The sequence below is a fragment of the Pavona decussata genome, unplaced genomic scaffold (assembly GCF_977016875.1).
Source record: "Pavona decussata unplaced genomic scaffold, jaPavDecu1.1 SCAFFOLD_39, whole genome shotgun sequence".
NCBI lineage: Eukaryota > Metazoa > Cnidaria > Anthozoa > Scleractinia > Agariciidae > Pavona > Pavona decussata.
The window spans coordinates 1,589,283-1,603,324 of record NW_028145461.1 but is presented as its reverse complement, the minus strand read 5'-3'; the positions used below and the strand labels follow the sequence as shown (position 1 = coordinate 1,603,324).

General features: G+C 39.8%; 1 protein-coding gene and 1 pseudogene across 1 annotated transcript; one reads left to right on the top strand and one right to left on the bottom strand.

The window, feature by feature from the left end:
• LOC146483401 (uncharacterized) lies at window positions 1-13,216 on the bottom strand. The gene is made up of 3 exons (XM_085106150.1): window positions 13,173-13,216; window positions 2,595-8,279; window positions 1-1,889 (listed from the first exon to the last, which is right to left on the bottom strand). Exon 2 carries the CDS (start codon window positions 8,258-8,260, stop codon window positions 2,597-2,599), a length of 5,664 nt encoding a protein of 1,887 aa, XP_084962276.1. The 5' UTR covers window positions 8,261-8,279; window positions 13,173-13,216; the 3' UTR covers window positions 1-1,889; window positions 2,595-2,596.
• LOC146483402 (uncharacterized) lies at window positions 10,885-12,094 on the top strand (annotated as a pseudogene).
• Window positions 13,217-14,042: the final 826 nt, after the last annotated feature.

Sequence of the window (14,042 nt, the reverse complement as noted above, 5' to 3'; positions counted from 1 at the left end):
AAAAACTTGAAAAACGTTAACATAACGTTTTCAAGTTTCAATCCATTCCGACTTACTCTGTCTCTGGCCAGAGGCACTACTGGACAGTTTTATTGCACTGGGATGATAATTTATAACAAAACTAGACAATTATTTATTTGTTTCTGTTGTCAGACAAACATTTCTTTGGTAATGAAATGACATCAGATCAGTCATGTTTCGTGATACTTCCCCTTTAATGTGTTATTTCTGTTTCCATGTGGCATTCTATTTCTCAACTTGACATCAGCAAAATCATCTTCACATCAGCAAAACATTTAATTTTGTATAGATATACATATTTTTAACCAGGGAAACGTTTTAAATATCATGAATCCACCTAGTTGCAGATCCATTTTTAAAATCAACAAAATGCTATTTTCCTTGTTGAAAAGGTCAGCGGAAATTAAACCATTGACAACAAAAATTTACCCTAATTTGTCTCCTCGATAAAACGAAAACTGCAAGATTTTATATTTACAAAAAATATATAGGAAATTTTAAGAAGAAGGCGCAAATTCTACTAACAACGAACTAAATATATCAGTCCGAGGGAACAGCATTATGAATATGACTGTACAAACGTTGGAAGACTTGAAATTACGAACGAGCAAATACATAGGAAACAATTTTGTGCTTCCTGTACCTGGTAATGGTAGGCGACATCCTTTGATTTACTGAAAAGAACCTGAATATAACCAATAGACTACAAAATCTAGACTTATTTGTCCTCTTTATAAAATGAAAACTGTATTACTCGATATTTACAAAACATTTTAAGTGATACTAAAAAATTAAGTCACGACGAACTGAAAATTTTCTGGGGGAAATCCCACACACCATCGTCGGAAATTAAAAAAGAGCAACCAAACTGAAAAGGACTAAAATACATCTACCTTTGGTTTCGCATGATTGATGATTAACAAGCATATTCACTTGTGTACGTGTGAAAAAGCATTGTCTCTACCTTAATTATTCATAACTTTAGCTGTGCAAATTTTGAGGACTCTAAATGCTATAAAATTACAACTCCGGTCCATTGCAGACTCCTAAAGGGTAGAACGATTACCGCTGTTGATGTTTTACAGACGGTCTCCCTTGTAGGAGAATTTCTTAAAGGGGCAGTATCACGGAAGATCGATGGGAGATATCATGATTTTTGGCCAAAATTCACTAAATTAAAACTTTGAACACTGTGTTAATTAATTTCTCAATCGCTTATTTAAATTTAATTTAATAGTGATTCTAAGACGAAAGGTTGAACAAAAATATAGTACAACCGGCGATTTTTAGTGCGTTACAACAGCGAAATTTGAAAACGTCTGCCAGACATTTTCAAATTTGAACCCCTCTCTATCTTGGCCATCTGGCAGCGAAAATATCCGTGGATAGTTTCTTTGCATTCTGATAGTCTTTTAATGGAATTTTCTCTTTATATCTTGGCTGCTATCAACCGAATAGCGTCTTTCCGATTTTCAATGCGTTACTAAAAATAGCGTGATACTGTCCCTTTAACAGTATTTCGATCTATTTCAGTCCTTTCGTTTAGAATTTACATAAACTCATCACGTGGTTGTGTAATAATGGTTCTTGAATCTAAAGAGACCGTAATCTATTCCATGCAGGCCTGGCCGAGTAAAGCGCTTGGTGACTTGCTTTGAAGCAGATCACTTTCCAAACAGACAACAAAAAACACGCGAACATAAATTATTCATAGTAATAAGAGTCTCATAAGTTTATGCCTTCCGGTCCAAGTGATTGAGTGTCCAGAGCCCACTTTGGTTTACTATTCAATGTACTGAGGTCCTCATTCCAAGGAAAGTTCCAATAATTATGTCAGGCATTCCTCGACCAAAGGGAAACATCTACAACTGATAAGCAGAAATCGGATTTTATAGAGTCAGTGCATGTTATGATCTGCATTTTTTGAACACAATATCTACACCCTTGCGCATTAATAACAAAAGGGGGAAGCCATAAAGATTACAGGGATCAGGTTTTATCCTAAACGGAAGAGTTGGTCTGATAACAACAGCACAGACTTGCTGAACTGGTGCATTAGTCGACTCAGTCACTTTTTAACAAATCAATAGTGATTCTTCTCGGCATATATGAAATTACATAGAATCCAGCTAACAGCTATGTAGGATGAGAGATGAGCAAGACTGAAAAGGAAAGGCAAGTTTATTTCTTGGTTCTCCCACATGCATTACTCAGCACAAATGGTTATGGAGCTATTTTGGAAAAGACGTGTTAGGAATATCCACCAATCGTGTTCTTTTCTGATCTATTCCGCTGTTGGAATTAAGTGAATTAGTATATCGGTAGTACATTATTCTTTTTATTTTGCTTTCAAAGCAGAATAAACGAAATATTGCATAAGTTTTGTTCAGTTGTCGTTCATCCTCGCTATTATAAAATGAAAAAAATCAAAATAAGAATAATTCAATACCAATGAAGTCTTCTTTAGTCTCCTGTCCGGTCACAGGGCAAAAAGCGTTTCCAACAGAATGGGAAAATGCTCTTGAATAATTCATTTAACACCCGTTATAATATAATTCGTTACCAAAACTAACCTTTACTTTTCAAAATCAAACGTCACGTTATCTCCACTCAGCAAGAAAGGCGCCCAGTCTCTCACATCAGGATAGCCGTTATTTCGCATCCACTTCATGGCTTGGTGAAGAGATTCACTAGCACTTTCCCCGCGAACAAGGTGCTCATAGAAACGACTCATTAATTCCTTTGTTGCTTTGTCTGGTATGGCCCACAGGGCCACCAACACAGAGCGTGCACCGGATCCTAAGAAAGCTCTGGCGATTCCAACAACTCCCTCAGCCCTAACCTGTCCTTGTGCGCTGTGACATGAGCTGAGCACTACAAGTTTTGCACGCAGTTGAACTTGTGAAATGTCATTCATTGTCAACAGATAGTCTTTCTCGGTTGGAATCCCGTTAATGGGATATTGAGGAGAAAGAGCAATTTCTCCCCTTTCGGCATCACCATGAGCAGCAAAATGAATCAGGCTTACTGAGTGAATTCTCTGTAGAACCGCTTCCTTAGTTGCTTGCTTCCCTAACAAAGGCTCAGCTCTGATCAGTGTTCCAATCATCTCCGCTTCCTCTCTTGCAGAGGGTAAACGAGAAAGGTTCCCAAGGCATCCCTTGTAAGACACGTCCCTGACTTCTGGATCGCCCACTATCAGCGCTCCGGTCCGACTGTGATAATCTGCTGGACTGTCCTGAATGAGCCTAAGAGTCGTCAAGGAAGGAACAAGGCGAATCGTGTAATTCTCTGATAAGTAATTTCCACTTTCATCCTTTAAAGCTGCAAATGGAACTTTGTACAAGGTGCGATCAGGAACAATCACCAGTTCAGGTTGGTCAAGAGAGTCAGCCACAGGAGCGATAATCATTCCGTAGCGCTCGGCTAGCGTAGGAAGTGGTTGTAGGTTTTCCTCTTCCTCGACCTCTACTGGGCGTACAGCAGCCAAGCTTTCTTCCTCGGCTGGTTCACGTGTTGAGTCGCTGCCTTTCACAAACGACAGTGATCTATCTTCGCAGAGCTCTTTAGTGAGTCCATTAAACCTTCTGAAGCCTTCCTCACTAAAAACTTGATGAACATCTCTTTCCAATCCTTTGGTGACAAAACATCCATTGACGTCTATTTTACGACAATGTATTGGTTTGTTTCCTTTAAGTACCCACAAGAGCATATATTGTTCAATATATGAAATGTATAGACAACTACAGTAATTTTCTTTATTTACAGTCCTTTCAATATCAGTCCATGACGGCGGATTGACTGATATTTCGTGTTGAGCAGAATGCTGGCCTGAGATTAATTCTGCCAGAGCTCTAGCTCGTCCAAGTTCTAGAACACACACAGCTTCTTTATTATTTCCTTTAAGGCAAAGCAGTGCACTGAGTAAATTATAGGAACGACTGTGCTTGTCTAAAAGCGATATCTTAAATTTGTCGTTGCCTCCAAGAAAACTTCGCATTTTCTCGCACTTGTTAATGCTTGCAAAGAGATTCGAAAAGATCTGATGTTGTAAACTTACATTTCCTTCTGACATGACGTCGTATGCAAGTTGAAGGTGCCACTCAACCTCTGCACTAATGTCACCGATCTCTCTGCTCATGGCAAGTGCCTTCTCATGATACTGTTTAGCCTCAGGATTTTTACCGAGAGAACGAAACAAACTTCCTAGGCTTCCATAACACGCGGCTTCCCCTTCCTTGTCGCCAATTTCTTTGCATATCGCAAGGGACTTGTTTTGATAGTCTTCAGCCTTTGCATGTTCACCGAGGGAATGGTACATTGTTCCCAGGTTTCCATGACACGCTGCTTCTCCTTTCTTGTCACCAATTTCATTTTTCATTGCAAGAGCGTTGGTTAGATACTCTTCAGCTTTTGCATATTCACCGAGGGAAAGATAAACAGTTCCCAGGTTACCATAACACGCGGCTTCTTCCTTTTTGTGGCCAATTTCTCTTGTTATCGCAAGTGCTTTCTTTTGATATTCTTCAGACTTCACATATTCACCGAGGGAATGATACACAGTTCCCTGATGTCCATAACACGTGGCTTCTCCTTTTTTGTTACCAATTTCTTTTCTTATCGCAAGTGCTTTTCTTAGATATTCTTCAGCTTTGCCATATTCACCGAGGGAATGATAAACAGTTCCCAGATTTCCATAACACGCGGCTTCTCCTTCTCTGCCGCCAATTCCTTTTTTGATCGCAAGTGCTTTCCTTTGATATTCTTCAGCTTTTCCATATTCGCCGATGGAATAATATACACTTCCCAGGTTTCCATAACACACTGCCTCTCCATTTTTGTCCCCAATTTCTCTTCTTATTTCAAGTGCGTTGGCAAAATATTCTCTGGCCTTTGCATATTTACCGAGGGAATGAGACAAAGTTCCCAGGTTTCCATAACTCGCGGCTTCTCCTTCTTTGTGGCCAATTTCTTTGCTTATCGCAAATGCGTTGTCGTGATATTCCTTAGCCTTTGCATAATCACCAAGCGCATGAAACACAGTTCCCAGGTTTACAAAACATGCAGCTTCTCCTTTTCTGTCGACAATTTCTTTTCTTATCGCAAGTGCTTTCCTTTGATATTCTTCAGCTTTTCCATATTCACCGAGGGAATGATACACAGTTCCCAGGTTTCCATAACACGCGGCTTCTCCTTTTCTGTTGCCAATTTCTTTGCTTATCGCAAGTGCGTTGTTTTGATATTCTTCTGCCTTTGCATACACTCCAAGGGACTGGTACACAATTCCCAGGTTTCCATAACACGCGGCTTCTCCTTCTTTGTCACCTATTTCTTTTCTTATTGAAAGTGCTTTCCTTTGATATTCTTCAGCCTTTCCATATTCACCGAGGGAATGGTACACAGTTGCCAGGTTTCCATAACAAGCGGCTTCTCCTTTCTTGTCGCCAATTTCTTTTCTTATCACAAGTGAGTTGTTTTGAAAATCTTCAGACTTTGCATATTCTCCGAGGGAATGGTACACTGTTCCCAGGTTTCCATAACAAGCGGCTTCTCCATTCTTGTCACCTATTTCTTTTCTTATCGCAAGTGAATTGTTTTGATATTCTTCAGACTTTGCATATTTAGCAAGGGAATAATACACAGTTCCCAGGTTTCCATAACACGCGGCTTCTCCTTCTCTGTCACCAGTTTCTTTTCTTATCGCAAGTGCCTTCATTTGATATTCTTCAGCTTTTCCATATTCACCAAGGCAATGATACACAGTTCCCAGCTTACCATAACATGTGGCTTCTCTTTTTCTGTCGCCAATTTCTTTGCTTATCACAAGTGCATTGTTTTGATATTCTTTTGCCTTTGCATATTCACCGAGCGACTGGTGCACAGTTCCCAGGTTACAATAACACGCAGCTCCTCCTTCTCTGTCGCCAATTTCTTTTCTTATCGCGAGTGCTTTCCTTTGATATTCTTGAGCTTTTCTATATTCACCGAGGCAACAATACACAATTCCCAGGCTTCCATAACATGTGACTTCTCCTTGTTTGTCACCTATTTCTTTTCTTATTGCAAGTGCTTTCCTTTGATATTCTTCAGCCTTTCTATATGCACCGAGGGACTGGTACACAGCTCCCAGGTTTCCATAACATGCGGCTTCTCCTTCTCTGTCGCCAATTTCTTTCCTTATCACAAGGGCATTGTCTTGATATTCCTTAGCCTTTGCATAATCACCAAGCTCATGAAACACAGTTCCCAGGTTTCCAAAACATGCAGCCTCTCCTTTTCTGTCGCCAATTTCTTTTCTTATCGCAAGTGCTTTCCTTTGATATTCTTCCGCTTTTCCATATTCATCGAGGGAATGATACACAGTTCCCAGGTTTCCATAACACGCAGCTTCTCCTTTTCTGTTGCCAATTTCTTTGCTTATCGCAAGTGCGTTGTTTTGATATTCTTCTGCCTTTGCATACACACCAAGGGACTGGTACGCAATTCCCAGGTTTCCATAACACGCGGCTTCTCCTTCTTTGTCACCTATTTCTTTTCTTATGGCAAGTGCTTTCCTTTGATATTCTTCAGCCTTTCCATATTCATCGAGGGACTGGTACACAGTTCCCAGGTTTCCATAACAAGCGGCTTCTCCTTTCTTGTCGCCAATTTCTTTTGTTATCGCAAGTGAGTTGTTTTGAAAATCTTCAGACTTTGCATATTCTCCGAGGGAATAGTACACAGTTCCCAGGTTTCCATAACACGCGGCTTCTCCTTTCTTGTCGCCTATTTCTTTTCTTATCGCAAGTGAGTTGTTTTGATATTCTTCAGACTTTGCATATTTAGCAAGGGAATAATACACAGTTCCCAGTGTTCCATAACACGCGGCTTCTCCTTCTCTGTCGCCAGTTTCTTTTCTTATCGCAAGTGCCTTCTTTTGATATTCTTTAGCTTTTCCATATTTACCGAGGGAATGATACACAGCTCCTAAGTTTCCATAACACGCAGCTTCTCCTTTTCTGTCGCCAATTTCTTTTTTTATCGCAAGTGCTTTCCTTTGATATTCTTCAGCTTTTCCATATTTACCGAGGGAATGATACACAGTTCCAAGGTTTCCATAACACGCAGCTTCTCCTTTTCTGTTGCCAATTTCTTTGCTTATCGCAAGTGCGTTGTTTTGATATCCTTCAGCCTTTGCATACTCACCGAGGGACTGGTACACAATTCCCAGGTTTCCATAACACGTGGCTACTCCTTCTTTGTCACCTATTTCTTTTCTTATTGCAAGTGCTTTCCTTTGACATTCTTCAGCCTTTCCATGTGCACCGAGGGACTGGTACACAGTTCCCAGGTTTCCATAACAAGCGGCTTCTCCTTCCTTGTCGCCTATTTCTTTTCTTATCGCAAGTGAGTTGTTTTGATATTCTTCAGACTTTGCATATTCAGCAAGGGAATAATACACAGTTCCCAGGTTTCCATAACACACGGCTTCTCCTTCTCTGTCGCCAGTTTCTTTTCTTATCGCAAGTGCCTTCATTTGATATTCTTCAGCTTTTCCATATTCACCAAGGCAATGATACACAGTTCCCAGGTGTTCATAACACGCAGCTTCTCCTTTTCTGTCGCCAATTTCTTTTTTTATCGCAAGTGCTTTCCTTTGATATTCTTCATCTTTTCCATATTCACCGAGGGAATGATACACAGTTCCCAGGTTTCCATAACAAGCGGCTTCTCCTTTCTTGTCGCCAATTTCTTTCCTTATCGCCAGTGCATTGCTTAGATATTCTTCTGCCTTTGTATATTCACCAAAGGAGAAGTACACAGTTCCCAGGTTTCCATAGCACAAGGCTTCTCCCTTCCTGTCACCTGTTTCTATCATAATACCGAGTGCTTTCTTATAAAGCCCTTTTGCTTCTTTGGATTTGCTCTGAAATTGATATAATTGCGCAAGTTGAGTGGTTACCAGGCCTTCAAGGCGTTTTACGGCGCCTACGGCAAGGCTGCAAGGAAAATCCAGACGTTTTCTATTGCATTTTATCCCACTTGGGTGATCGTTGAGAAGGCAGTATGCCATAGACATCACAAGGTATATACTTTTGCGGGATAAGTCATCTACGTTTGCCTGGCCTGTGTTGTTTAGGAGAATCAAACATTCCTGGCACAGCTCAATACCTTGAAGATTTCGACCTGTCTTAAGAAGAAATTTTGCAACGATTGTACCTATTAAGATGGACCACATAATTTCGTCTGTGTTGTCCATGACGGTCTTAACTAGAAACCTGAAAAAGAAAACAAAACTTGTCTGAAACTGCTTGTTATACTAGTAAACCAGAGTTGAGCGCCCATCGTGTTTTCTAAAAGCGGCCAATACGACGTCAGTTCTATAGTCCGTAAGATACATGTATAGGGCTCGTCAATAGAAATGCTGTAAACTATTAAAGACATTAAGATGCTGTCCGCGTTAGAACGGAGAAGGCAAATTTCGGTTTTTCACCAGTTTGGCTGACTTTTTCTATAAACATCAATCATTATATCCCATAAACAAATATCACATTAACTTAGCTCAATGCGAATTTTCAGTTTCGTTGTTGGCGAGACGGTTTACAAGGTGACCTCAAAACTACCCAATTAACCTTTGGGGACTCTACAATTTATCTACACATTGCCGGTGCTCCGGCAAAAACGTCATTCCTTGCTCAAACAGCTTGAATATTTTACGCATTGAAGTTCCATTTTTCAATTATCTCCTCGACAAGGACAACCTCTAGTAAAACTCTGTTTTCTACGGGTCGAACAAGCGCTCTTGCAATGACATGGGTTTGGTTCCTAAATTTAGATAGTGGAGAAGTTGTAGAAACGAAATTATAAAAGCAAAATATCTGATTAAAAGCGGAAATGAATGATTAAATGATTCTTTGACTTCAGAGGTATTCGTTGACGTTTGGCTTTCCCTGGACAAGTCTATCAGTAAATTCTCCATGGTATCAAGAAAATGAGTGTTCTAATACGACATTAGGTCTATAATCACTATTTTGACTGGCAAATAGGATGCGCTTATCAGCGCGAGACTTGTGATGAAGCATGATAGGCAAATCAGCTAAGAAATGGTATCTAATGCGCATGTGCACCAGCTGACTATGTTGTGTTCTCACTGCATCGTGAGTAGTTCCAGACCCTGCACCAAAAGGGAATGCAAGCAGACTGCTCAAGAAAGTTTGCAATTTGTGATCTGCTCCCTTTTGTACAAAGGAACTTCTATTGAAATTTATTGTTGGTATAAAAAGTATGTCAGGATTACAACAGAATTAGATGACACAAAGTCTTGTTAGCAATTAAAATAATAATTCACTCGGGAAATTTTTGAGAAAAAAGTTTACATATTAAACTGTTTGGTGAATAAAACATAACAGTCACATTTAATTTTCCTAAAAAAAGGAACCTATTCAAGTAAAACATTATAAATGATTACTGATCATGTACTGTCTTGTTACTCAGGCATGACACATATTATTATGAGCATCCGATCAGTGCTTAAATCAATAGCATACACAACCCCTCTATACTTTCTTTTTTGCTTCGTTGCCGACAATAAAACCTTTCTGGTATTTGCAAAGCCTCTGCAAGGGTCTCCAGTATAACCAGTTTTCATTTTAGCCTGACAGCGGTTAATTATAACACAGCGCGCGTGCATCCTAATCTAATTCCTATTGGCGTCATCATGGTACATTTCTCAACATACGCACGGCCATGCTTCCATCCGATGACGTGTGCAAGATGGGGGAAGCATACGCGCGCTGTGTTATTAAAACGCTTTTACAGAGAGACAACACCATAAAAAATGTATATTTATAGAGCTTGAAGCTTATGAAACGCTAAGATTAAACCGATATGAGAAACCGTTTTCGCCTTTTTTTTTTTTGTTTTGTACAGAGAATCTTGTAATTAATCGGGATCAAAACCTGCTTTCCATGAATCATTTACTTCATTTTCACTATGTTATAAAAGAATTGGTTCATGCTTTTAGCTGTACGTATATCGAGTTATGGATGCACTTGGGAAGTTTGGAGAGCACTCAAGAAGCTAGAGTTTCTCTCGGCTACGCCTCGAGCAACTCTTCGGCTTCTCTCGTGCTCTCCAAACTTCCTGCGTGCATCCATAACTCGATATACGCACGCTAAGCATGAACCAATTCTTATTATAACATAGCGCGCGTGCATCCTAATCTAATTCCTATTGGCGTCATCATGGTACATTTCTCAACATACGCACGGCCGTGCGTCCATCCGATGACGTGTGCAAGTCAGAAGGGGGAAGCACGCGCGCGCTGTGTTATTAAAAAACTTTTACAGAGAGACAACACCATAAAAATGTATATTTATAAGATCGATCTTGAAGCTTAATGAAACGTTAAGATTAAACCAATATGAGAAACCATTTTCGCCTTTTTTTTTTTTTGTACAGAGAATTTTGTAATTAATCGGGAACAAAACCTGTTTTCCAGGAATCATTTACTTTATTTTCACTATGTTATAAAAGAATTGGTTCATGCTTTTAGTTGTGCGTATATCGAGTTATGGATGCACTTGGAAAGTTTGGAGAGCACTCAAGAAGCTAGAGTTGCTCTCGGCTACGCCTCGAGCCACTCTTACGCTTCTCTCGTGCTCTCCAAACTTCCCGCGTGCATCCATAACTCGACATACGCACGCTCAGCATGAACCAATTCTTAATTCTACATCGTCATTGGTCTAAGTCGCTAGTAAGTCACGTGATACAGAGTGCAGGAACCTGAGCAATCAGTTCGAACGTTGAACTTTGAGCGGTCAGACGTGTGATCGAGGGGTCCACAGAAAATCTGCAAAAAAGACTACGAGAATTCAGCACACGAGGATGACCTGTCAATTGAAGATTAACTAATTGGAGGACACTACTGGAGGAACCAAGGACGACAATGATACTTTAATTACCCTCCTCTAAACAATGAACACGACTATTGCAAACATGAGCGAATGGCTCAAGACACTGCATACCAAAGCGGAAACTTCGAAACCCCCAAAACGACAGAATCTGTCCAAAAACGACTCTGACCCAGAGGAATCGGACGCAGATGCCCTCCTGGCCCGCAAACAAACGACAGAAAGTTGTCAACAACGAGAGCAGTGGCTCCACGTGCGCGGTTTATACGGGAGATAACGAAACCAATCCCTTACTAGACGAACTCGCACGGGCGCTCACCGAAACGGACAAAACTGCTCCGAAAGTATCGGACAAACTTGCCAAAATCGTCAACCTTTATAAGTACGTTGGCTTGATGATACAAATCTCAAGGAAAAATCGGAGAAATATTTGCGCCCAGCAAATTGTGATCGGCTATTACACCCCGAAGGTTAATCCTGAGATTTGCTGGTGACGCCTCGATCGACAAACGAGGGGCAAAGACCTCAGGTTGTCAAGCACACAAACAACACTTACGAAAGTTGGTTATATTACCACGAAAACGACTGACATGTTGTTGAAGGCTTGGGCTGGGAACAGCTTGATGTTGAAAGCGATATGAATGATACGAATGAATACTGATGCAATTTGAAGAGCATCTCTTGGGCACATAAGCTTCCAAATATCATGACGGAGGCGCGATGTTCCTCGACCTACCCTGAACAAAGATTACGCTACGCGTTGTGCTTCTCGTGTGACCATAACCACCATGTTGTTTGGTGATGAACTACAAACGAAAGTTAATCACATCCGTGTTTCAAACAAGATCAATAAGGTGGCATGCACACCCATCCTCGCTAACAAACGACCTTACGTTTTTTTTTTAGGAAAAAACGGCTGCGGGCAACGAGTCGTACAAGAAATAGATCAAATATCAGAACCGCTGAAAGAAACGAGCCGACCAAACAGGCAACCAAAAATAACCAGTGGCATAATATCACGAAACTCGGGTAAGGGAATACAAAGCTACCTTGCCATCACTTTTAGAATATTTTCATGGGAGAACACAAAACTTCAAAACAGGCAGTTTAGCTGGTTATTGTCACATATGGCAAGAATTCATTCTGAAATTTTTGGAGACGGTTACAGGTCAAAATATTAAAGTTGATACTCTGCAAGTGCAGATAAAACCCTAGGTGATGCCGTTAATTTGTCCTAACTGAATTTGATTGAAACTGAAATTGTGACTGCCGTGAACTAAAGTCAGTGTTGTTTACATATTGCTTAATAAGTTCGTTTTGTGAGGCGAATTTCGAATTTCAAGTAACGTAACTAAAGACAAAAACGCCAAGAAACGACAACAAACATAAGCGCGGACTCGCATTTGGGCGGATACGCCAGTTGTTCCACTGTAACGTCATCAATTTTGGCTATGTGAGGTGTTTTTGACAATAAGGAAAATATCTTAGATACACACCTAAGTGAGTAAACTCGAAACAAATTTTGATCAAGTTATGGCTCGAAAACAAAGGATTTTTCTACCACAAAATATATTTTTACGTGGTAAACATATATCCACCTGGCTAAAACATAATTCCACAGACCAAGGAGATCAGTAAATTAAAAAGAAGAAAAAGCGAGAAGCGGGGGAGGGAAAGTTTTCTGCGCTCTGCGCGTGCCCAAACAAGAACTCCATTTAATGATTTATATAAATAAAAAGTTAATGTTTGAGCCATAGACAATATTTCAGGTAGTTTGCTTACAATGCAATGTCACAAGACACAGAATGCACTTTTGCGGCGTAAATTTGCGGGGCTTTGCTCGAGTTCCAGCAGTGCAAGTGTTAACTAAAGACCCAGAATCAAATGAAAAGTCAGATCACACTCTCATTGAATTTTTAGCCGTCCGGCGAAAGCGCGGCTGAATGCGTTCTTTTAAAGTCACTTTTACCGAATTAAAAGAAATTACACACCGACATACATGTACTACTGAAAAATTATGCCCTGTTTCTGTAATTAAAGATGTTTTCTAACGATATTAGAGTTTCGTTACAAAATGATTTATTGTATTCCATGTCTTCCTTGTAACGAGTTTTTGATTTCGCAGTGCATGTAAAATTTGCATCTCAGACAACAAAAGATAAAGTTATTTTCTTTCCTCTACATACGCTAAAGTCAATGCTTAGGTGATTTGTCCAAAAGCCATACAACACAATCAGCTTTGAAAACATTTTTACTTACCTCTCACACTCCACAAATCGTCGCAATCGGAAATGACCAGAATCCACACAATAGCGAAAAAAGACAAAGGTTTTTTTTTTTTTTAATAGCGCCTAATGATCGAAAACAAAAGCATCAGACGCTTGATATAGAACATCGACATCTCGGAAACGAAGGAGTCAAGACTCGAAAATGAAACGTTCATTGGTAATTCAGACGTTTGAACTGATCAGATCAAATTAAATTCAATTCAGTTATGTCTTTTAGGTATTGTACTCGACAGTGACAAATTTCGAACCATAAATGGCAATACTGACCTATACTTCAATGAGATTTTGTTAACGAGTTTTGTTGCTTTGTTTTAAAATCTGAGTGTATCGTTTTTGAGCCCGACGAGTGCTCTCTTGTTTGACTTTTTTTTTAAATAGCGGATAAATCATCGTTTTTTTGTGTTTCCTTTTCAAGTTCCAAGTGCTTCATTTTTCGGTTTTAGGCTGATGTGGTTTGGGTGCCTCCATGCTTCCTTTATGAATTTTTGGTCAATGATGCTTTTTGGAGCTTACAAGTGTCAGAAGTGTGCTTTCGTTTTCTGGTTTGCTTCGCTCTCGAGCTTTGTAGTTTGATAAAGACTTTTGTTCTTGGGCCGTCGTAGCTTGATCAGAAATAAAATACAAAAAGCGGTGATAGACATAATAAACTTGCGCATTTTATATAACTTGACTTTTCGTGTGCCGGCTAGTCAACGTACATCTTTAAAAATGACCGTTAAAATTTTTTACAACCATATAATATAATAGTGAAAAGGGGGTCTGGAACCAAGATTAAGAAAAACAATCTTAACAACGGAATCTATAAAAAGCTACAGCTAAGTAATAAAGCATAAGCTTCTCA